Source organism: Macaca nemestrina, chromosome 1 (genome assembly GCF_043159975.1).
Source record: "Macaca nemestrina isolate mMacNem1 chromosome 1, mMacNem.hap1, whole genome shotgun sequence".
Taxonomy (NCBI): domain Eukaryota; kingdom Metazoa; phylum Chordata; class Mammalia; order Primates; family Cercopithecidae; genus Macaca; species Macaca nemestrina.
Window position 1 is genome coordinate 112,332,255 of NC_092125.1, and position 23,966 is coordinate 112,356,220.

Here is a 23,966-nt window from a genome sequence, read left to right on the forward strand (position 1 = left end):
GTTGTTTCTGTAATGTTGATTGCAGGAGGATATTCCAGGCTGTGATGTTTATTTTATAATTAGCTACTTTTATAAAGAATAATTAACAGAGCATTTGGGAAGAGTTTTGGCTTTTCTTCCCTGAAATCAAAATATAACTATTGAGAAAGCTTTGATTGTTGCTTATAAATGGAAGGAGTACTTGTCACTTCCAAATGACAGGAAGAACCATAGAGCACTTCTTTTTTTTTTTTTTTTTTTTTTTGAGACGGAGTCTTGCTCTGTCACCCAGGCTGGGGTGCAGTGGCCGGATCTCAGCTCACTGCAAGCTCCACCTCCCGGGTTTACGCCATTCTCCTGCCTCAGCCTCCTGAGTAGCTGGGACTACAGGCGCCCGCCACCGCGCCCGGCTAGTTTTTTGTATTTTTAAGTAGAGATGGGGTTTCACCGTGTTAGCCAGGATGGTCTCGATCTCCTGACCTCGTGATCCACCCGTCTCGGCCTCCCAAAGTGCTGGGATTACAGGCTTGAGCCACCGCGCCCGGCCACCATAGAGCACTTCTACAGTTTGATTTATATCTCTGAAGTGTCATGTTCCTGTGAAGGAGCTGTAGTGGTTGACAGCCTGGTTCCTAGAACTGAGGAGGCGAAGCCAGCTGAGCTTCTAGATTGGGTGGGGACTTGGAGGACTTTTGTGTCTAGCGAAAGCATTGTAAATGCACCAGTCAGCAGCTCTGTGTCCAGCTAAAGGATTGTAAACACACCAATCAACACTCTGTAGAAAGGTACCAATCAGCACTCTATAAAATGGACCAATCAGCGCTCTGTAAAATGAACCAATCAAGCGGGATGTGGATGGGGACAAATAAGGGAATAAAAGCGGGCCATCCTCAGCCCAGTGCAGCAACCCGCTCGGGTCGCCTTCAAAGTAGTGGAAAGTTTGTTCTTTCGCTCCTGGCAGTAAATCTTGTTGCTGCTCACTCTTTGGGGCCGCACTACCTTTATGAGCTGAAACACTCACCTGGAGGGTCTGTGGCTTCATTCCTGAAGCCAGCGAACTCAGGAATCCACCAGGAGGAACAACTCCAGAGGCGCAACCTTTAAGAGCCGTGACACTTCCTGCGAAGGTCTGCGACTTCACTCCTGAAGTCTGCGAGACCACGAACCAACCGGAAGGAATAAACGCTGGACACATCTGAACATCTGAAGGAACAAACTCCAGACACACCATCTTTAAGAAGTGTAACACTCACCGCGAGGGTCCGCGGCTTCATTGTTGAAGTCAGTGAGACCAAGAACCCACCGGAAGGAATACATTCCGGACACAGAGCCGTGACTGGGACCATGTGAAGTGGGGACTTCATGTGATCCCCATCCGAGATGACACCACTGCACTCCAGTCTGGGCGACAGAGTGAGACTCTGTCTCCAAAAAAAAAAAAAAAAAAGAAAAAGAAAGAAATTAGACGCCCCTTGCCATACAGAAAGGGAAATAGTGTTCTAGTCACAGGAAGCTTTTGGGCAATGCTGAGCTTGATGAGTTCGAAGAATCAAAAGAAGGCTAGTTTGTGGCTAGAACACACTGAGGGAGGGGAGAGGTGGGTAGTCTAGAATGAGATTGTCAAGTTGAGCACAGACCAGCCCTGTAAATCGTGTTAAAGAATTTAATTTTAAGTGTTTTTTTAAATAATTGAAAGATTTTAAGCTGGGTAATGACGTGGTCTGTTTTATGCTTTAAAAAAGATGGTTCTTTTTTGATTTTAGATTGGAAAGGACTAAATGAGAAGCAGGACACGACTTAAGAGGGAAGATACTCAGGCTGGGCGTGGTGGCCCAGGCCTGTAATTCCAGCGCTTTGAGAGGCTGAGGCAGGCGGATCACTTGAGGTCAGGAGTTCGAGACCAGCCTGGCCAACGTGGCGAAACACCGTCTCTATTAAAAATACAAAAATTAGCCGGGTGTGGTGACACATGCCTGTAATCCCAGCCACTCTGGAGGCTAAGGTGGGAGAATTGCTTGAACCCAGGAGGCAAAGGTTGCAGTGAGCCAAGATGGTGCCACTGCACCCCAGCCTGAGTGACAGAGCGAGACTTCATCTCAAAAAAAAAAAAAAAAAAAGGAAAAAGAGGGGAAGATATTTAGTGCTCAGAGCCAGTACTGGCTTGGGTTAAGGTAGCGGCAGCGGCACAAGGAGTATGTAGATTTGGGAAATGTGTTTGTGTTTGGAGTACCAGGATTTGATGGTGGGAGGTGAAAGAGAGGCGTTAGGAATGACCCCTGGGTTTCTAGTATGAGCAAACTGGTATGCCACGTCTTGAGGGGGGTGTGTGTAAGAGAGAAAAAGCGTGTGAGAGCGCATACATGTAAGAGTGAGTGAGTCTGGAATTCAGAAGACTGGCCTGGGATAGAGATATACATTTGGGGGGAGTTGGCATATAGAGATATTTAAAGCAATAGGAATGAATGAGAGAGGGAGAGAGAAGAAAGAGGGCCTAGCACTGTGATTTCATTTTACTATTGACTCTTTTTTTGAATTTAATCTTAGACATTAGATAAGGTTAGCTTTCCAAAATCAGTCTCATTTGCATTCGGCATTCAGATACACTCGTGTATGTATGTGTGTATGTGTATATATGTGTGTGTGTATGTGTGTGTGTGTGTGTGTGTGTATATATATATATATTTTTGATACAGAGTCTCACTCTCACCCAGACTATAGTGCAGTTGTGCCATCACAGCTCACTGCAGCCTCAACCTCCTGGGCTCAAGCGATCCTTTGGCCTCAGCTTCCCAAGTAGCTGGGACTACAGGCATGTGCCATCATGCCTGGCTAATTTTTAAATTTTTGTAGAGACGAGGTCTCACTATGTTGCCCAGGCTGGTCTCAAACTCCTGAGCTCTAGCAATCCTCCCGCCTCAGCCTCCCAAAGTGTTAGGATTGTAGGTGTGAGCCACCACGCCTAACCAGATAAGTTTCCTTTTTTTGTTTTTGAGACGGAGTCTCGCTCTGTCGCCCAGGCTGGAGTGCAGTGGCGCGATCTCGGCTCACTGCAAGCTCCGCCTCCCGGGTTCACGCCATTCTCCTGCCTCAGCCTCCCGAGTAGCTGGGACTACAGGCGCCCACAACCGCGCCCGGCTAATTTTTTGTATTTTTAGTAGAGACGGGGTTTCACTGTGGTCTCGATCTCCTGACCTTGTGATCCGCCCGCCTCGGCCTCCCAAAGTGCTGGGATTACAGGCGTGAGCCACCGCGCCCGGCCCAGATAAGTTTTCTTAATGGGAGAGAAAGGGAGGGAGTTGCAGCTTTCTGGGAGGGTAGCGGATGAAGGAGTAGAGGAGGACTCAGGGATTTATGTGGTCCTCAGATTATTTCTGGAGTAGTTTACAGTATGCCTGTTGTGAATGTGTCTCATCCTTCATGTGTGTAGTGGGGAAAAAAGGTTGAGTTTCTGATCCTGAAGGTAAAGTTGATATTAATAGTTATCTAAAGTTTGCTACATTCTGACCCCTATCTGCCTGTCTGCATATCCACATTCATACCACTCCCAACCTCCATGCATGCTGTTTTCGATCATCATGGTCCTAAACCTATTATTTCCTTTTTCATTGGACAAATTATTTTAGGTGTGTGTTTCAGTCAGAGCTTTCCCTAGTTCTCCCAGGCAAACTCTGTATTTGTTTCTGTTTCCAGTGTTCATTGATTATAGCAATTATTGTATTAGATTCGCTGTTTCTTGGTTTGACTGTCTCCTCAAGAAACTAATCTTTTTGACATGAGGGATTTTTTTTTTTTTTTTCCTTTTTAAAAAGCATTTGAGGGCCAGGCATGGTGGGTTATGCCAGTAATCCCAGCACTTTGGGAGGATCACTTGAGCACAGGAGTTTGAGGCTGCCATGAGCCGTGATTGTGCCACTGCACACCACTCTTGGTGACAGAATGAGACCCCATCTCTTTAGAAAAAAAGCATTTGAGTGTTTGAATTGCCATCCTGTCTTTCTTTGAAGAGTCAAATACAGCTTACATCATCTTCAGGTAAAACAAAATTTTGGGTTCAGAAACTATAGGGCATAAGAAAATACTTGAACTGGGCACAGTATCTCATGCCTGTAATTCCAGCACTTTGGGAGGCCAAGGTGGGCAGATTGCTTGAGCTCAGGAGTTCTTCCAGACCAGCCTGGGCAATGTGGCGAGACCTTATCTCTGCCAAAAATACAAATAGCTGGCCATGGTGTGTGCCTGTGGTCCCAGCTGAGACCAGGAGGATTGCCTGAGCCCTGGAAGTCAAGGCTGCAGTGAGCCAAAATTGTGCCACTGCACTCCAGCCTGGGCAACAGAGTGAGATCCTGTCTCAAAAATAAATAAATAAATAAATAAGAAAGAAAATGGTTGAAAATGTCTTTCCTGTGCCTTTGGAGTCCAGGATGAGGTTAAAAAAAAAATGTTTCCCAGATCTATTTTCATAGGTAGTTAAAATATACTTTAAAAAATTACTATAAGGTAGTGTCTAAAGTGTATTCTTATCCCCAACGCTTGATACTATTTAAAAGAAAGATTTATTATTGAAGGAAATAGAAATTGACTTAATGGAATTGTTTTGGTTATTTGAATTGTCATTTCTGTAGGGTATTTGAGAATGTTAGGTTTTATTTGGAATCATTGATAAACAGAAGATAGATTAGAATAGAAATATTGTACTGCTTCATTGTTCCTAGTCTACAAATTGATTTATGCTGTTACTCAGTTTATGTCTCTCTCTCTCTTTTTTTTTTTTTTTTTGAGGTGGAGTTTCGCTTTTGTTGCCCAGGCTGGAGTGCAATGGCGCAATCTTGGCTCACTGCAACCTCCGCCTCCCAGGTTCAAGCGATTGTCCTGCCTTAGCCTCCTGAATAGCTGGGATTACAGGCATGTGCCATCACGGCTAATTTTGTAATTTTTTTTTTTTTTTTTTTTAAGTAGAGATGGAGTTTCTCCATGTTGGTTAGGCTGATCTCAAATTCCCGACCTCAGATGATCCACCTGCCTGGCCTCCCAAAGTGCTGGGATTCCAGGCATGAGCCACCATGCCCGGCCCAGTTTTATGTTTCTTGTATGTATAGTAAAAAGTAGCAGTCTCTTTCTTTACATAGTAAAAAGTAGCAGTTTCTTACTTTTTTTTTTTGAGACAGAGTCTGGATCTGTCGCCCAGGCTGGAGTGCAGCAGCACTATCTGGTCTCACTGTAACCTCTGCCTCCTGGGTTCAGGAAGTTTTCCTGCCTCAGCCTTCCAAGTAACTGGAACTACAGGCACACGCCACCACACCCCAGCTAATTTTACATTTTTAGTAGAGATGGAATTTCACCCTGATGGCAAGGGTGGTCTTGAACTCCTGACCTCAAGTGATCCGCCCACCTTTGCCTCCCAAAGTGTTAGGATTACAGGTGTGAGCCACCACGCCCAGCCTAAAAGTAGTGGTTTCTATACCTGTCATTATCATAATATTTTACTGCTTTGAGAGAGAGAGAGAGATATATATATAGTGGAGCTTTTTTTGTTAGATTTGAAGAGAAAATTAGATGATGAATTCATTCTAATTAAAAAAAAAAAACCTAAATTTTAGGCCAGGTGTGGTGGCTCACGCCTGTAATCCCACCACTTTAGGAGGCCAAGGTGGGCAGATCACCTGAGGTTAGGAGTTCGAGACCAGCCTGACCAACATGGTAGAACCCTGTCTCTACTAAAAATACAAAATTAGCTTGGCATGGTGGCAGGTGCCTATAATCCCAGCTACTTGGGAGGCTGAGGCAGGAGAATGGCTTGAACCTGGGAGGGAGAGATGGCAGTGAGCTAAGACCATGCCATTGCACTCCAGCCTGGGCAACAAGAGCAAAACTCCGTCTAAAAAAAAAAAAATAGGCCGGGCGCAGTGGCTCACGCCTGTAATCTCAGCACTTTGGGAGGCTGAGGCGGGGGGATCACCTGAGGTCGGGAGTTCAAGACCAGCTTGACCAACATGGAGAAACCCCGTCTCTAGTCTCTACTAAAAATACAAAATTAGCTGGGCGTGGTGGTGCATGCCTGTAATCCCAGCTACTTGGAAGGCTGAGGCAGGAGAATCGCTTGAACCCGGGAGGCGGAGGTTGTGGTGAGCCAAGATCGCACCATTGCACTCCAGTCTGGGCAATAAGAGCGAAACTCCGTCTCAAAATAAATAAATGAATAACCTAAATTTTAAAATAAAGAAAAAAATCTTTGGCACTCTACCTTTCAGCTGTCAGTGGAAACCACTTAGGTAGCTATGAAACAATTCTGCAAATATTTTATGGAATTCCGTATTTGCCAGAGTATACTAGAAAAAACTAGGCCGGTACTGGACTGGGCGTGGTTGCTTATGCCTGTAATCCCAGCACTTTGGGAGGCCGAGGCTGGTGGATCACCTGAGGTCAGGAGTTTGAGACCAGCCTGACCGACATGGTGAAACCCCGTCTCTACTGAAAATACAAAAATTAGCCAGGAGCTTATAATCCCAGCTACTCAGGAGGCTGAGGCAGGAGAATCACTTGAACCCAGGAGGTGGAGGTTGCAGTGAGCCGAGATCATGCCATTGCATTGCACTCTAGCTCCTGAGGTCCTGGGCAAGAGAGTAAGACTCCATCTCAAAAAAAAAAAAAAGAAGGCTGAGTATGGTGGCTTATGCCTATAACCCCACCACTTTGGGAGGCCTAGGCAGGTGGATCAACTGAGGTCAGGAGTTCGAGACTAGCCTGACCAACGTGGAAAAACCTCATCTCTACTAAAAATACAAAATTAGCCGAGCGTGTTTGTGCATGCCTGTAATCCCAGCTACTTGGGAAGCTGAGGCAGGAGAATCATTTGAACCCAGGAGGTGGAGGTTGCCGTGAGCCGAGATCATGCCATTGCACACTCCAGCCTGGGCAACAAAAACGAAACTCTGTCTCAAAAAAAAAAAAAAAAAAAAAAGAAAAGAAAAAGAAAAAAGAAGAAACTAGCCTGGGCTCAGTGGCTTATGCCTATAATTCCAGCACTTTGGGAGGTTGAGGCAGGAAGATCCGTTCAGGAGTTTGAGATCAGCTTGGGCAACATAGCAAGACCTCATCCTCTACAAAAAATAAAAAAAATTAGGCATGTTGGCATATGCCTGTGGTCCTAGCTACTCTGAAGGCTGAGGCAGGAGGATCTCTTGAACCTGGGAGATCGAGGTTGCAGTGAACCATGATCATACCACTGCAGTCCAGCCTGGGTGACAGATCACAAAAGAAAAAAAAATACTACTCGAGTCAGCAAGTACATACCGCATTTCAGAGCCTCAGCTTGTATACTGCATGTTATTCTGAAACTACAGATCTCACTTAGCTTTCTAATGAAAAATTTTTGTTTCTTCCTTTCTTTTATAGGAATATATTTGTCCCAGATGTGAATCAGGCTTTATTGAAGAAGTGACAGATGATTCCAGGTATTGTACAAGCTCATGAATAAGTCAGACATTATATTATCAAAACTATTTTCTCTCAGCATGGACTGAGTAAATTGAATTTGTTTTATAACTTACACTCTACAGAGAGAGCGAGAGTGAGAGAGAGAGAGAGAGAGAAAGAGAGTGTCAGTGAGTGCATGAGCTTGCACAAAAGAGGGCAGAAGAATGGGAGAGGAAAAAGAAAGAAAAATGGGAAAATTTGGAAAGTAATAAGATAGCAGATGTGGTGATATGCACTGCTTCTGATTGTATGTGGCATTCCATGTACAACTGTACGCATGTCAGAGTAAATCTGGTAAGTTTTCATTTATTAGCTGAGACTCGGGGGCTTATCTTAGATTATTAGTTGGTTTTTAGTGACCACTCTGATGCCTGAAGGTAAACTGCTGTTATACCTCTTTGGTGGGTTAGGGAGTGACTTCTGACATAGATACCTAATCAGGTAAACAGGCTGTTCTAGTCAGGGAAGCTGATTGTTCCTCTACTTTGAGGAAGCCTTGAGTCTCTTGTTCTTATTAAGATTATTTGGCCAGTGTGGTGGATCATGCCTGTAATCCCAACACTTTGAGAGGTCGAGGTAGATGGATCACCTGAGGTCAGGAGCTCGAGACCAGCCTGGTAGCCTGGTCAACATGGTGAAATCCCATCTCCTCTAAAAATACAAAAATTAGCCACGTATAGTGGCGGGTGCCTATAATCCCAGCTACTTGAGAGGCTGAGGCAGGAGAATCACTTGAAACTGGGAGGCGGAGGTTGCAGTGAGCCAAGACTCCAGCCTGGGCAACAAGAGCGAAACTGTGTCTCAAAAAAAAGAAAAAAAAAAGATTGTTGCTGTCAAACTTAGGCCATCTTTCCAGTGTAATATTAATATATGGGTTTGCAGTGCTTGGAATTTGTTCTTATTGGCCTTAGTAAAGGTATACAGCTGATAAAAAGGGGAAATATTTCTGGAAGTGACTTACATATTCTTTTTTTGTTTATGTGAACAAAACTATAAAATGTGTTTTCTTGTTTTTTTTTGTTTTTTGTTTTTTGTTTTTTTCTTGAGACAGAGTCTTGCTCTGTTGCCAGGCTGAAGTGCAGTGGTTTGATCTCGGCTCACTGCAACCTCTCCCTCCCGGGTTCAAACGATTCTTGGGCCTCAGTCTGCCCAGTAGCTGGGACTACAGGTGTGCGCCACTGTGCCCTGCTAATTTTTTTTGTATTTTTAGTAGAGACGGAGTTTTGCTGTGTTGGCCAGGCTGATCTCGAACACCTGGCCTCAAGTGATTCGTCTGTCTTGGCCTCCCAAAGTGGTGGGATTACAGGCATGAGCCACTGTGCCCAACCTAAAATCTTTTTTTTTTTTTTTTTGAGACGGAGTCTCACTCACTCTGTTGCCCAGGCTGGAGTGCAATGGCACGATCTTGACTCACTGCAACCTCTGCCTCCCAGGTTCAAGTGATTCTCCTGCCTCAGCCTCCCAAGTAGCTGGGATTATAGGCACCCGCCACCATGCTTGGCTAATTTTTGTATTTTTAGTAGAGATGGGGTTTTACCATGTTTGCCAGGCTGGTCTTGAAGTCCTGACCTCATGATCTGCCCGCCTCAGCCTCCCGAAGTGTTGGGATTACAGGTGTGAGCCACTGCACCTGGCCTAACCTAAAATTTTAATAAATTTTAAAATAGCATTGATAGGATGGCCTCTTTTGGTAAACACAATGGCACATTTGTTCTTTTGGGGCTATTTGTTTAAACATTGGTGTGAAAATTGAAGAAATACTGACTGGTCAAAAAGAATCTGTAATCTGAAGCATCTTAATCTTGGAGTGACTTTGGGGATTTTAATGGCAGTAGGTAATTCCTTTACTGTTACTGTTGGCAGAATCTAAAGTTTGAAGGTACCTTCCACAACCAGGAAAAACTACACATTTTACAGTATGTACTATTAGTTTTACTTTACTAATGATTGGTGATTATATGTGTAAACAAGCTGGAGCTTCTGGGGCAATATGTGGCATGGGATCTATTTTGATATGGTTAAATGTCATCTTGGTTTTAAATAGTACAATACCAACACTAAACCTTTAAGAATAGCATGACTGCAAAATTAGCAGTTTTGTGTGGATGGCATGCTAACTTGGGATAGCTTTTTGTTTGTGCCATTATAATTGCATCAAATACTTATTTCAGGCACTTATGCTCTGCATGTGCTAAATAAAGGATATATTGGTTGTGGGGGAACGATTAATGGGCTTATTTTTTGCCAAGTTTTCAAGTAGTAACCCTGGTTTCTTTAGGCAGATAGTACTTTTATGCAAATACAGTTATAAATGAGAATGAATAACTATAGGATGAATCTTTGCCTAGCAGGGAACTATGGATTCTGTGGTTTTTGTTCTTAATTCTTTTATGTGTCTTTGTAGATCAAAGGTTGTCTTATATAGGTGCTGTTGGTAGCAGTTTACTCATACAGACTGTGTGTTTTGAAAGAGATTAGTGTTTTACATGAAAGAAGATATCTTTTTCTTAGAATCCTTGTTTTAGAGGCAGTATGGTATTTCCTTCTATAAAGTTCATAAATATTTGCTGATTTAAATATTTAGCAGTTGCAGTGGTAAGTAGTGGAAGGGTAAAAACCAGTAAGAGGAGGTTCTCACATGTAAATATTAGATGATGGGCGCCATCTGCTCTTAAACTTCCATGTAGAGGAGCACACTGTAAGTTTTCTTAAGCTTTGTAACATTTCTCAGAACAACGTGGTGCTTTCTATTATCCCTTCTCTATGATTAGCTCTATTACTCTTAAAATGTAAAGGAATTTTAAGGAAAGCGAACAGTGAGGTAGCTTCAGGGAGAGCAGAACCCCAGAAGATAAGAGTTGTTGCAGTTTCAATTACCAAGGATATTTAAATCCCTGAAACTGTGTAGTAAAGGCAGGAAGGAAGAGTCCTGGAAACCTGTCTGGGCTTGAGCAATCAAATGGATACATAGCCACTCAACTTAGTTTTTTATGGTATGTGGTAGTTCAGTTAGCTCTTTATTTAGCATAGATGTACAAGTACTTTTGGGCTTGTTATACATTTGGAGTGATTTTTACAAAAGTGGTTTTCTGAAATTAATAGAGGTATTAAATGGTTTCTAATCATGGAATAAGGCTTGAGAATGATTGCATAAAGAATGGCATTAGCTTTGCTTTTTCATTTTCGGTTTCAGACTAACTAGGGTGTGTGTGTTTCCTCAGTGAGCTCAGCACAATGCCTGGATTGGTATTGTAATCCTACAGATGAAAACTATTTGTAGTAGTTTGTGAACTTATCATTGGGGTGAGTGTTTCTATGTTTGTGTGCTTAAGTGTGTCTCTTGAGGTAAAAGTGGTATCCAGCAGTTCCTGTGATTCTTTCCATTCCCCCTTCCTGGATGTGTTAGCTTGTTTTCTTTGTTCTTTGCAAATTTCATGAGGACAATGGGATTTAATATTTCTCTCCACTCTTCAGGGTCCTTGGGAATAGATAGTTATTTTATCATTTTCACGTGATTAATTCAACAACTTTTATTTTTGAGTCTCAATATAGGATATTGACATTGCAGGGTTTTTAAAGGTGATAGTACTGTGTAATGTCTGACACTTAATGAACACTCTACGTGTATTTGAGAGGCATTAATAAATTGCAGTCTTTGCCTCCTGAATTTATATTGATGAAGGAGGCAAATGGGTTGAAATGGATGCAGCACATCCTAGATATTTATAATACAAGGTAGGTTTTAGAATCAAAGTGAGAGTGCAGAGGGGTGTGGAAGAGTCTTATTTGGTTGGTGAGTACAGAAAGGCTTGATGGAGGAGGTAGCATTTGAGTTGGGTCCTGAAAGGTGGGTAGGGGGAGAAATATTTATTGAATCCTTTTATAGTGTTTTAAATACAGTACCAGGCCCCTTACGTTACTACATTTAATCATTCCTAAGACATATTAACTATTGTAGCTGCACATGTTTTGTTCATCTGGTGGTTGAATGGTTTTTTAGTGAAACATTTTGTTTTGTTAGTGTTTTTTGAGGATAAATGTTTTTCTTTTGATAGGTCAAATCTGAATTGCATTGCTGGCTGTGGGTCCTTCTTCCTTCTCTATGGTGACTTCTCCAATTTTCACTGGATATAGCCTTGAAAATCACTTGATTTTGTGGTTTATGATACTTCTCATAGATTAATTTACATGCCAGTTATTCATAATTTCCTTTATAGGTGTTGTGTTGGGATGAGTTATTTTTCCTTATTGGGCTTTGTTCTCATTATGCCATTCTATATTTAGCTTCTGGGAGGGGAGCTTGTTCCTGGGAATAGAATCACCACTCATTCCTTTTCTCTTTAGTTTTTTAGGTGGTGGCGGCAGTCGGATAGACAATAGCACAACAACACATTTTGCAGAGGTAAGTTTTCCTTTAGTTGTAGGAATTCTTTGAGAAGTGGTTAGGTGTTAAAATCATGGCAGATACTAATTTTCCAGTGTGGCAAGACATCAGAGTTTAACTGAATGTATAAGAAAAAATGTGGGCCAGAGTAACCCTTGGGAAGGTTTGTGTTTTCAGTAACTGGGGCTTGAGCATGTTACCTTTGATAAACCCTTGTTTAGGAGAAAGTAATAGCCTCAAACTGTATTCTTTTAAACTGGTAGTGTTTTTAATTCTTGTTTTCTACTTCGTTATTGTACATACAGTGTGAGAATAAAAAGCTTGTGCTGTTTTTGAAATAACAGTGTTGCAGACTCTGCTTTAGTGGTGTGACAACCAGGTAAAGTGCAGGCCAGGATAAGTTGTCGAAGTCACAATGAGATAGTCTTCAACCTTGTACAGAGGTACTGGTTTCCAGGGCTTACCTTTAGTCAACACAGTAGTTTGGTGTAGATTAAGGATACATTTACTTGCCTTTCAGATCCCAAGATGGGGTCTGTAAATAATTTCTATGTGTTCTTATAATGTGGCGTCCATATTTTTTGGGAAAAATCTTAACTGTGATTTGAAAATAGGGTATTAGTCTTCATTCTTGAATACCATTTTATATTAAATCCAGAGTAATTTTCTTTTTTCACTTTGTCCATTGACCTAAAGTCTCTTTAGTTGTCTTTTTTTAAAAAAAGAAACCATTGTAACTATTTTTAAGTGTATAATTCAGTGGCATTAGTACTCTCTGTTTTTAATCATTTAGAGACTACAGCCCAGAAGGTACAAACCTGCCAGCCTACAAAAAACACTGATGTTTTTCTTTTGCTTGTTTGTATGTGTACCCTATATTGCCATACAACTTGTTCAGCTCTAGAAAGCTGACAGATGCTAAAAGTAAGAAATAAGTTAAATCCCATAATCAGGATTTCTTTGTTTTAGGATCACATTAACCTTTTCCAGAGATAGCTGAAGTGCCTAGAGAGATAGCAAAATATTTCACTGTTTTGTATGTAAATTGAAATTGTACTAGTAGTATATTTGAAAAGTGATATTTAAGAAGAAGCCTGTAAAACCCTAAGCTTCTCTCCCTTATTATTTGAAAATTGTTTTAAGACCTGTAGCCCCCACATTTTGATGTTGTTAGATTTACCAACATTGTGTGGGTAATGGTCCAGTTCTATTTAGGGTGGTTTTTCTGCTTATGGTCTGTACTACTTCTTAATATCCAGTATTAAGAGTTTTGGTTAACTCTGAACTGCCCAGGTTGATTAGAGTGATTCCAGACAGATCATGTTTTGAACTTCCATTTTTATTTTCTCATTTTAATGAATTGAAAAACGTTATTTAAAATGTATTCTGGGCCAGGCATGGTGACTCACGCCTGTAATCCCAACACCTTGGGGGCTGAGGTGAGCAGATCACCTGAGGGCTGGAGTTCGAGACCAGCCTAGTCAACATGGTGAAACCCCATCTCTACTAAAAATACAATAAATTAGCTGGGCATGGTGACATGTGCCTGTAATCCTAGCTGCATGGGAGGCTGAGACACGAGAATTGCTTGAACCCAAGAATTGCTTGAGGCAGAGGTTGCAATGAGTCGAGATCGCACCACTGCATTCCAGCCTGGGTGACAGAGCGAGACTCCATCTCAAAAAAATAAAATAAAATAAAATGTATTCTGTTTGCCAGTCCTGGAAGCCTTTGTGATTTCAGTATTCTTTTCTCTTGTGTGTGCTATTTGTGATAACACAGATTGTCACTTACTGATTATGCATATGCAGAAGAAGAAATTTCATTTGATTTTTCTTTAGTGTTCTCTTTTAGGTAATGGAAATAGATTGGTCTGCCAATTTTGTAGATATGACTCACCAGGAAGAGATGCATTGAGTAAGAAGAAAAATAAATATATGTAGTCAGTTACCTAACTTTAGTAATGCTAAATCCGACACTGATGGCATGAGTTATCCTTCAGGTGTTAAAGTAATTTTGCTGATTCATAGCTTGTAACTTCATATTCTTTAGATGTTGCCAGGGATTTTTAAAAAATTAGCTAAGAAGTGTATGTGTGTGTGTGTGTGAGTGTTTGTGTGTGTGTGTGTGTAAGAGATGTGGCTTTACTGTGTTGCCCAGGCTGGACTCGAACTTCTGAGCTTAAGTGATCTTCCCACCTCAGGTTCCCTAGTAGCTGGAATTACAGGCAGGTGTCATTGTGCCTGACTAAAAGTATATATTGAATGTTTCATACATAGCACTCTCCTAGAAATAGGGCCAGGAAGTAAATGTCATGGTTGCCTTGCCTGAAAGGAACTTAAAATTTAGTTGTGGAGCAAGTGAAACACTTAAAAAACAGGGAAGGCTGGGCGTGGTGGCTCATGCCTGTAATCCCAACACTTTGGGAGGCCAAGGCGGGTGGATCACCTGAGGTAAGGAGTTTGAGACCAGCCTGGCCAACATGGTGAAACCCCATCTTTACTAAAAAATACAAAAAATTAGCCAGGCATGGTGGTGGGCGCCTGTAATTCCAGCTACTCAGGAGGCTGAGGCAGGAGAATCGCTTGAACCCAGGAGGCGGAGGTTGCAGTGAGCGGAGATTGCACCACTGCACTCCAGCCTGGGCAATAAGAGCGAAACTCTGTCTCCAAAAAAAAAAAAAAAGTGTACAGAGTATAATAAATTTATTGTGGGATATATGTAACAAGTATAGTAGAAGGAAGAGATAAGGTGGGCCATGGTCTTGAGGAGAGGTCATATAACAGTGATTAAGAGCACAGCCTCTGGAACCAAATTGCCTGAGCTCAAATCCTGTGTCTGCCATTTATTGGCTGTGTAACCTGGGCAAAGTTACTTAGAATCTCTCAGTGCCTCTCTTGTTTCCTTGTCTGTAAATTGGGGGAAATAATCATCCTTTCCTCATAGGGATGTTATGATGATTAAATTGAGTTAATACATGCTAGGTGTGTAGACCTGACTGTGCCTACCATCTAGTGAGTGCTTGATACATTTTAGCCATTCTTAAGACTTCATAGAGAAGGTAAAACTTGGCACTGGAGCCTTGAAGAGTAGGTGGAATTTAGATAAGCAAAGATGTGAAAATTATCTCAAAATAATATTCATAAGCTGTAAGGTTTTATGCTTATGTCGCTGAAGAAAAAACAGAAATAAAATTATATATAGAAACTAAAGTTGTTTTTCTTTTCCCCGCTTTAGTTGGTAATTTCAGCAAAGACTTATGCTCAGGTTTGCTCTATTTTTCTTTAGCCGGAGCTACTTGTACAATGAGGTGGTTATTTTCTATAAGTAACATTTACTGATAGCTGAATTCTTAAAATACTGACTGTATTAGAAGAGGCTCATTCCAAGAAAATTTCTGACAAAATCGGTATTGACTTTTTTTTAAAAAAATGAGACTGGGGTGGGAGATAAGAGACTAATGGGATAGAGAGAAGGTAGGGGAGGGTTGCCAGTTACATGGGAGCAATGTTTGAATAATGTGTGAGGGCCAGTGGAGAGTGAATCTGAAAATGTTGCTAGCAATTTGTAGAGAGAAGACATTGCTATACTAAGCTCCTGCTGGTAATCTGGAAAGTGAGCCCCATAGCTACCTGAAGGTTTCATTGATTACTTGCACTTCTGACCATGACCTGGTGCCAGTGGGTCATCTGATCTTAGAGTCTCAGCTTACCTGAATGGATCACTTCAGTGCAAGAGTGGCTCTGGCGGCTGCCTCAGATTAGGAGAAAATAAGATACATGGCTTTCTGGAAAAAAGAGCTCTCAGGTATGCACAAGAGGGCAGAGTGCTCTGAGCTGTCTGATTTATATGTATTTAAATAAAATTTGTTTTTGTTACATAAGCAGCATTATAGTGGCAGTAAAAAAAATTAAAAATATGTATCTTCAGTTTCACAATTTTTTTTTTTTTTTTTTTAAGACAGAGTCTCACTCTGTTGTCCAGGCTGGAGTGCAGTGGTGCAATCTCGGCTCACTGCAACCTCCGCCTTCTGGGTTCAAGTGATTCTCCTGCCTCAGCCTCCTGAGTAGCTGGGGCCACAGGTGCATGTCACCACGCCTCGCTAATTTTTTGTGTTTTTAGTAGAGACGGGGTTTCACCATGTTAGCCAGGATGGTCTCAGTCTCCTGACCTCGTGATCCGCCCGCCTTGGCCTCTCGAAGTGCTGGGATTACAGGTGTAAGCCACTGCGCCCATTCGAGTTTCACTATTCTAAGAGCTCCCTTTTTCCATACATTTCCTTTCAGATTTTGTCCTAAGGTGTAGATACTGAAAAATAACAACCTTAAGCTTTTTTGTTTTTGTTTTTTTGAGGCGGAGTCTTGCTCTGTTGCCCAGGCTGGAGTGCAGTGGCATGATCTCGGCTTACTGCAACCTCTGCCTCCTGGGTTTGGGTGATTCTCTCACCTCAGCCTCCTGAGTAGCTTAGATTACAGGCCCCCGCCACCTAGCGTGACTGATTTTTGTATTTTTAGTATTTTACCAAGTAAAATAATTTATAATTTTTGTAATTTTGTATTTTACCAAGTTGGCCAGGCTCGTCTGGAACTCCTGACCTCAGGTGATCCTCCCGTCTTGGCCTCCCAGAGTGCTGGGATTACAGGCATGAGCCACTGTGCCTCGGCCTAAGCTTTTTTAAAAATGAGAAATATCTGCCGGGTGTGCAGATCACGTGAGGTCAGGAGTTCCAGACCAGCCTGACCACTGTGGCGAAACCCCCCCATCTTTACTAAAAATAAAAAAAATAACTGGGTGTGGTGATGGGCACCTGTAATCCCAGCTGTTCGGGAAGCTGAGGCAGGAGAATCGCTTGAACCCAGGAGGCGGAGGTTGCAATGAGTTGAGATCGCACTACTGCACTCTAGCCTAAGCAACAGAGCAAGACTCTGTCTCAAAAAAAAAAAAGAAATATCCCATATTCTCATTACTTGATTATAGCTTTATGCATTTTTTAGCATACTTCTCATTTCTCATATGCATACCTCATAACTGTTTAGAGTTGCTGTCATAGAGTATATCGTATTTCTGCCTCTAAAAATTTACTTGGTATTATGTCATAAACCTTTTACTTGTCTCTCTATAGTTAATAGAATTATAGCTGGACATGGTGGCTCACGCTTGTAATCCTAGCACTTTGGAAGGGTGGAGGCAGGCGTATCGCTTGAGCCCAGGAGTTCAAGACTGGCCTGGGCAACATGGTAAAACCCTGTCTCTACAAAAATAAAAATAAAAAGTTAGCCAGGTGTAGTGGCATATGCCTGTAGTCCCAGCTATTCGAGAGGCGGAGGTGGGAGAGTCTCTTGAGCCTGGGAGGCAGAGATTGCAGTGAGCTGAGATCGTGCCACTGTACCCCAGCCTGGGTGTCCAAGTGAGACCCTGTCTCAAAAAAAAAAGAAAAAAAAATTTAGGACTTCATATTCTTTAATGGCTACACTATATTTATTGAACTATTATCCTGTGTTAGGCATGTCTAGTTATATATGATGGTTGATCATTGATCATACTTCTTCTACCTAAGTCTACAACATACTGAGAAATAAAACAGAACACCGGACAGATGGATATAAAAATTTAATTTTTATTCAGCTGAATTGGAACACAAAGTTGAACTGTGGCCAAATGGACATCCTAAGTTTATACAGGATGACCTACCTGAGAATTAGAGTCTGCAGAGCAGGCACACATAATCAGAACCTCTTATTTTGCATTTGTGCAACTTCACTTGCTGGAGAAATGTGAAATCATTAGAGATTAGACTTTGCTATTCACTAATCAGCTACATCATTCCTCTGTTGAAGAGTACATACAATACGATGCCCTTTACATAAAATTCTAAAAAACGCATACCACAGAAAGATCAGGGGTTGCTTGGGGATGGGGAGGGGCAGGAGGGAAGGATTATAAAGGCACACGAGGAAACATTTCGGAGTGATGAGTGTCTTCCTTGCTTTGCTTTAATGTTTTCACAAAATCACCTGTGAACTTTTTCGAGATTACGTTTCTAAGGTTAATAATTATAAAATTATTTACCCTTAATTGACTCATCTTTATAGACTCTAATATTATTTTTTGAGATATAATTCATATACTATGTAATTCACCCTGTTAAAGTATACAACTAAGTGGTTTTAGTATATTCACAGAGTTGTACAACCGTTTACCACTGATTTAGAACTTTTTCATCATCCGCAAAAAAATCCCCATACACCTTAGTAGTCACTACATACTTCTCCACAGTTCTCTCAGCCCTAGGCAACCACCAATCTATTTTCTGTCTCTATGGATTTGCATATATAGGATATTTGTTATAAATGAAATCACGTAATATGTGAACCTTTGTGACCGACTCTTTTCTACTTAGCATACTGTTTTCAAGGTTCATCCATGCTGTAGCGTGTATCAGTACTTCATTCATTTTTATGGCTGCATAATACTACATTGTATGGATATTCCACATTTTATTTATTCTTCATCAGTTGATGGACATTTAAGTTGTTTACACTTTTTGCCTGTTATGAATAATAATGCTGCTCTAAATATTTTTGTACAAGTTTTTGTGTGATCATATGTTTTTAATTTTCTTGGTTATATAACTAGGAGTGAAATTGCTGGGTCATTTGGTAACTGTTTACGTTTTTGAGGACCATACCATAATATTTTAAGAAGTGCTGATGTGATCATGGTTAGTGTAGAGCAAGTTCTGCTAAATGGAAGATATTGTCCATCCTGTTTTTTATTTTGAATGTGAAAGTAGTTCACCCCAAATATTTTCAGAAATACTGTCATTGTACTTATATTCAGAGTAATGTTTTCAGGTTTTCAAGGCAAAACTTGTCAAACTGTCTCTGTGATTCTTTAGACTATTTTAGCAAAACTCTATGATAGTGTTCCCTATTAGTTTTTACTTATGTAAGCTGTGTCCTAAATACCCAGTTTTGTTGTATGAGCTTTTTTTTTTTTCTTTTATGCTTATCTAAGTCTACTCAGAGACAAATGACCTGAAGCTATTTTTATCCTTAGTGCTGATTTGGTATAAATTTGTGAGGTGTGCTCTGCTGTCCTGTGTTCTTTGGTCAGGGTACACTATTATTTTGAGATTAAAATAGGCCACAAATACATTGACTGTTACTATTAATTTGCACTAATTTGCACTTTCTATACAAGTTGAAAAATGCCTCGTTATGATGTTGAAGCTGTTTTTTGTTGTTGTTGTTGTTGTTGTTGTTTTTGAGACGGAGTCTCGCTCAGTCGCTGAGGCTGGATTGCAGTGGCGCGATCTCGGCTCACTGCAAGCTCCGCCTCCCAGGTTCACACCATTCTCCTGCCTCAGCCTCCCGAGTAGCTGGGACTCCGCCATGCGTGGGCCCTCCGCCACGCCCGGGTAATTTTTTGTATTTTTAGTAGAGATGGGATTTCACTGTGTTAGCCAGGATGGTCTCGATCTCCTGACCTCATGATCCACCCGCCTCGGCCTCCCAAAGTGCTGGGATTACAGGCGTGAGCCACCACACCCGGCTGAAGCTGTTTTTAAGCATGGATCCTTTAGAAATTTTATATATTATTAGGTGTGATAACAATTTATAGTCATCTAAAAGTATGTTAGTATCAAAGCAGATTATTATGAACTTGGTGCTTGACTTTTCTTCCAGTCAAGATTTTAAATATTTTATTTTTAAATTATAATGAAACTAATGGTTACTTTGAGAGTTGTTTTCTGTGAGCAAATGTTGTGGAATCGTATATAGTAAGGGAATCATAGTTCTTCTTGTAATTATCTTCGTGAGATAGATGATTGAGAACATGGAGGAGTCTGCTCGTACTTTTTCACTTATTGAAGACAAGTATAGTTTTAGGTTTTTAAATCTTGCGTTTACTTTGGAATTTTGGGTCAAGAGAATTCTTGTGTTCTAGACAATTTTTCAGACTAGAAACCAGTGATCTCTAATAGTTGAAGACTGTAACTGGAAAGTAAAGGGAAATAAGGCAGATTTGATAAGAAGTGCAAATGGCAGTTAAAATGAAAAGGTGTTTTATGTCACCAGTATTTAGAGAAATCTTTTTTTTTTTTTTTTTTTTGAGACACAGTTTCATTCTTGTTGCCCAGGCTGGAGTGTGCAATGGCGCGATCTTAGCTCACTGCAACCTCTGTCTCCCGGGTTCAAGCAATTCTTCTACCTCAGCTTCCCAAGTAGCTGGGATTACAGGCATGCTCCACCATGCCCAGCTAACTTTTTGTATTTTTAGTAGAGATGGAGTTTCACCGTGTTAGGCTGGTGTTGAACTCCTCACGTCAGGTGATCCACCCGCCTCAGCCTCCCAAAGTGCTGGGATTACAGATGTGAGCCACTGTGCCTGGCTGAGAAATCTAACTGATGTTTTTACTCTGCATATTACTTTTTGTTCTTCAGCTTATGTATTGGAATTTTTAAAACTTTTAAAAAATGTTGGTCAGGCTGGGTGTGGTGGCTCATGCCTGTAATTGCAGTGTTCTAGGAGGCCAAGGTGGGTGCATCACCTGAGGTCAGGAGTTCAAGACTAGCCTGGCCAACATGGTGAAACCCCGTCTCTATTGAAAATACAAAAATTAATTGGGCACGGTGGCAGACGCCTGTAATCCCAGCTACTCGGGAGGCTGAGGCAGGAGAATGGCTTGCGCCTGGGAGGCGGAGAATGCAGTGAGCCAAGATCGTGCCAATGCACTCTAGACTGGGCGACAGAGCGAGACTCCTTCTTAAAAAAAAAAAACGTTGGTCAGAGTAGTGGTAAATGTAAGCTTTTATACTCTGGTAGGAGTCTAAATTGGTACAGTAGCCCCCCCCTTACCCTGTGGTCAACCAGGGCCTGAAAATAGGTGAGTATACCACAATAAGATATCTTATTTTATTTATTTTTATTTTTTTGAGACAGGGTCTTGCTCTGTTGCCCAGGGTGAAGTGCCATGGAGTGATCTCGGCTCACTGCAATCTCAGCCTCCTGGGTTTGAGCGATTCTTATGCCTCAGCCTCCTGAGTAGCTGGGACTACAGGTGTATGCCACCATGCCTGGCTAATTTTTTTATATTTTTAGTAGAGACAAGGTTTCACCATGTTGGCCAGGCTGGTCTCAAACTCCTGGCCTCAAGTGATCCTCCCACCTCAGCCTCTCAAAGTGCTGGGATTATAGGCTTGAACTACTATGCCCAGCTACAATAAGATATTTTAAAGTGGGGCACAGAGGCTCATAGTTCAATCCTAGTACTTTGGGAGGCTGAGGCAGGAGGATTACTTTAAGCCAGATATTTGAGACTAGCCTGAGCAACAAAATTAGACCTCATCTCTAAAAAAAAAAAAAATTTTTTTTAAAATTAGCTAAGTGTGATGGTACGTCCCTGTAGTCCTAGCTACTTGGGGGATTGAGGTAGGAGTATCACTTGAGCCTAGGAGATTGAGGCTGCAGTGAACCATGGTTACGCCATTGTACTCCAGCCTGAGCTACAGAGTTGAGACCTTGTCTCAAAAACAAAAAACAAAAAACCACATTCACAAAACTTTTATTATTATATATTGTTATAACTATTCTATTATTAGTTATTGTTAATTTCTTACGATGCCTAAGTTATAAATTAAGTTATAAGTTATAAATTAAACTTTACCATAGGTATGTATGTATATGAAAAAACATAGCATATAATTAGGATTCTGTATAGCTCACTGTAACCTCGACCTCATGATCTTGAGCTCAGGATCCTGGGTTCAAGTGATCCTCCCCACTCAGCCTCCTGAGTAGCTGGGACTTAACGGTGCATGCTACCACACTCACCTAATGTTTAAATTTTTTGTAGAGACAGGATCTCACTGTGTTGCCCAGACTGTTCTTGAACTCCTGGACTCAAGTGATCCTCCTGCCTTGGCCTCCCAAAGTGCTAGGATTACAGGCATAAGCCACTGTGCCCAGCCTGTTTTTGGGTTTTCTATGTACACAAATTATTATTAAGAGTTCAGCAAATTTTCTGTATACTAAGGTCAGTATACAAAAATCAGTTGCATTTCTGTTACCAGGAATTAACTATTAAAATACAGAATTTTAAAAAAAGATACTAAGGCAATTAGAAAGTCAGTTCAATGGGAAAATGGACAAAAGACATGAAAGAAGAGAAGACATAAAAGAGAAAGAATAGAGATTTAAAACTGATTTAGTTGAAACAACTGATGAGTGCTAAAAAAGTAAACTCTGTGTGATTTAACAAGAATATGATTTAAATTTAAGAAATAAATGTGGCTGGGTGCCATGGCTCACGCCTGTAATCCCAGCACTTTGGGAGGCCGAGGTGGGCGGATTACTTGAGGTCAGGAGTTTGAGACTAGCCTGGCCAACATGGTGAAACCCATCTCTACTGAAAATATGAAAAATTAACCGGGCATGGTAGCACATGCCTGTAATCCCAGCTTCTCGGGAGGCTGAGGCAGGAGAATGGCTTGAACCTAGGAGGTGGAGTTTGCAGTGAACCGAGATCGTGCCACTGCACCCCAGCCTGGGTGACAGAGCAAGACTCCATCTCAAAAAGGAAAAAAAAAAAAAAGAAAGAAATTTTTGGATTTCTAAAACATCAAAAAAAAAAAAAAAAAAAAGAAAAGAAAGAAAAAGGCTGGGGGGGTGCAGCAGGGAAGAGAAGACATAGGAATGGCTGGTAAATATTACATGACAGGATGTTTAGCCTTATTAGTATATTAGTATCAGGGAAAGCAAGCTAAAACCACAATGACAGGGTGATGTCAGTGAAAATGGCAGAGTAGGAGCTTCTGGGGGTCATCCCTCTGCAGAAACACCAAATACCTTGACAAAAAAGTCAGAATCAAGCTTATCGAAACTCTGGAAAGATAGTCAAAGGTTTACAGCAGCCAAGCAAATACTTCACCAGAAGAAAGGGCACTGAAACAAGATAAGAGATCTTTGTAGCATTTTAGCTTACCCTAGCCTCACCTTCCTTCCTGGTATGGCTGTAGTCTTGAAGATGAGAGCCTGTGTTCCCCATGCTGGTGCCTGATTCCAGAGAGTGAACCCTCTTCCTCCTAAGGGGTTATGTGTTCTGTTTTGTCCTTTCCCCGAAGGACTGCCACTAGGGGCAAAAATCAACCAACCAACTAACCAACCAACCAAACAAAAAACCAGGGCAAACAATAAGATATTGAAAGCCTGAGAGGAAAAGCTGTAGAGTGAGTTTTTGTGGAGGAATAGGAGCTTTGAAAAGCTGTTGTGGATGAGAAACTGGAAAGCCAAGTGCACAGCTCAGGGCAGTATGCATGCTCAGAAAAGACAAGGCCGTTAGCTTTCACCTTGGCTTGTCTTTAGGTTCAGCACAAGCAGGAAGTGAGTATTAAGGCAGATTTATAAAGGCCCTGGCTGAGTTTTGAAGGAGTGCCCCAACAGCTAATCAGCAAAGACCTGGCGAGCATTTTACTTTTCTTTTTCTTTTTTTGGGACGGAGTTTCACTCTTGTTGCCCAGGCTGGAGAGCAATGGCACGATCTCGGCTCACCACCACCTCCATCTCCCAGGTTCAAGCGATTCTCCTGCCTCAGCCTCCCTAGTAGCTGGGATTATAGGCATGTGCCACCATGCCCGGCTAATTTTGTATTTTTAGTAGAGACAGGGTTTCTCCATGGTGGTCAGGCTGGTCTTGAACTCCCAACCTCAGGTGATCCACCCGCCTCGGCCTCCCAAAGTGCTGGGATTACAGGTGTGAGCCACCGCGCCTGGCCGTCTTTTTCTTTTTTTGTTTCTTTTTTTTTTCTCTTTGGTTTATTTGTTTGTTTTGAAATGTGGTCTTGCTATGTTGCTCAGGTTAATCTTGAACTCGTTGACTCAAGCGATCCACCTCAGCTTCATGAGTAGCCAGAATTATAGGCACACACCACTGCACCCATCTCTTTTTGTTTTTTGTTTTATTTTTTACGCATTATAAATGTTCAGTTTTTTAAAAAATTACGAAGCATGTGAAAAATCTAGAAAATATGCCTCATTCACAAGAAAAAAGAAATGAACAGAAACTACCCCGAGGAAGCACTAATACTAGAATTACTAGACAAAAAGTTTAAATCAGCTGTCTTAAGTAT

The 23,966-nt window shown here is 41.5% G+C and overlaps 1 protein-coding gene across 1 annotated transcript in view; it reads left to right on the forward strand.

The window, feature by feature from the left end:
• The window catches only part of LOC105479033 (ring finger protein 115), an 84,335-nt gene that overhangs the window by 28,836 nt on the left and 31,533 nt on the right, over window positions 1–23,966 (forward strand). Inside the window, exons 2-3 of the mRNA XM_011736809.3 lie at window positions 7,372–7,430; window positions 11,797–11,854. Of these exons, the coding sequence (XP_011735111.1) occupies window positions 7,372–7,430; window positions 11,797–11,854 (117 nt within the window). The remainder of the gene's footprint in view (window positions 1–7,371; window positions 7,431–11,796; window positions 11,855–23,966) is intronic.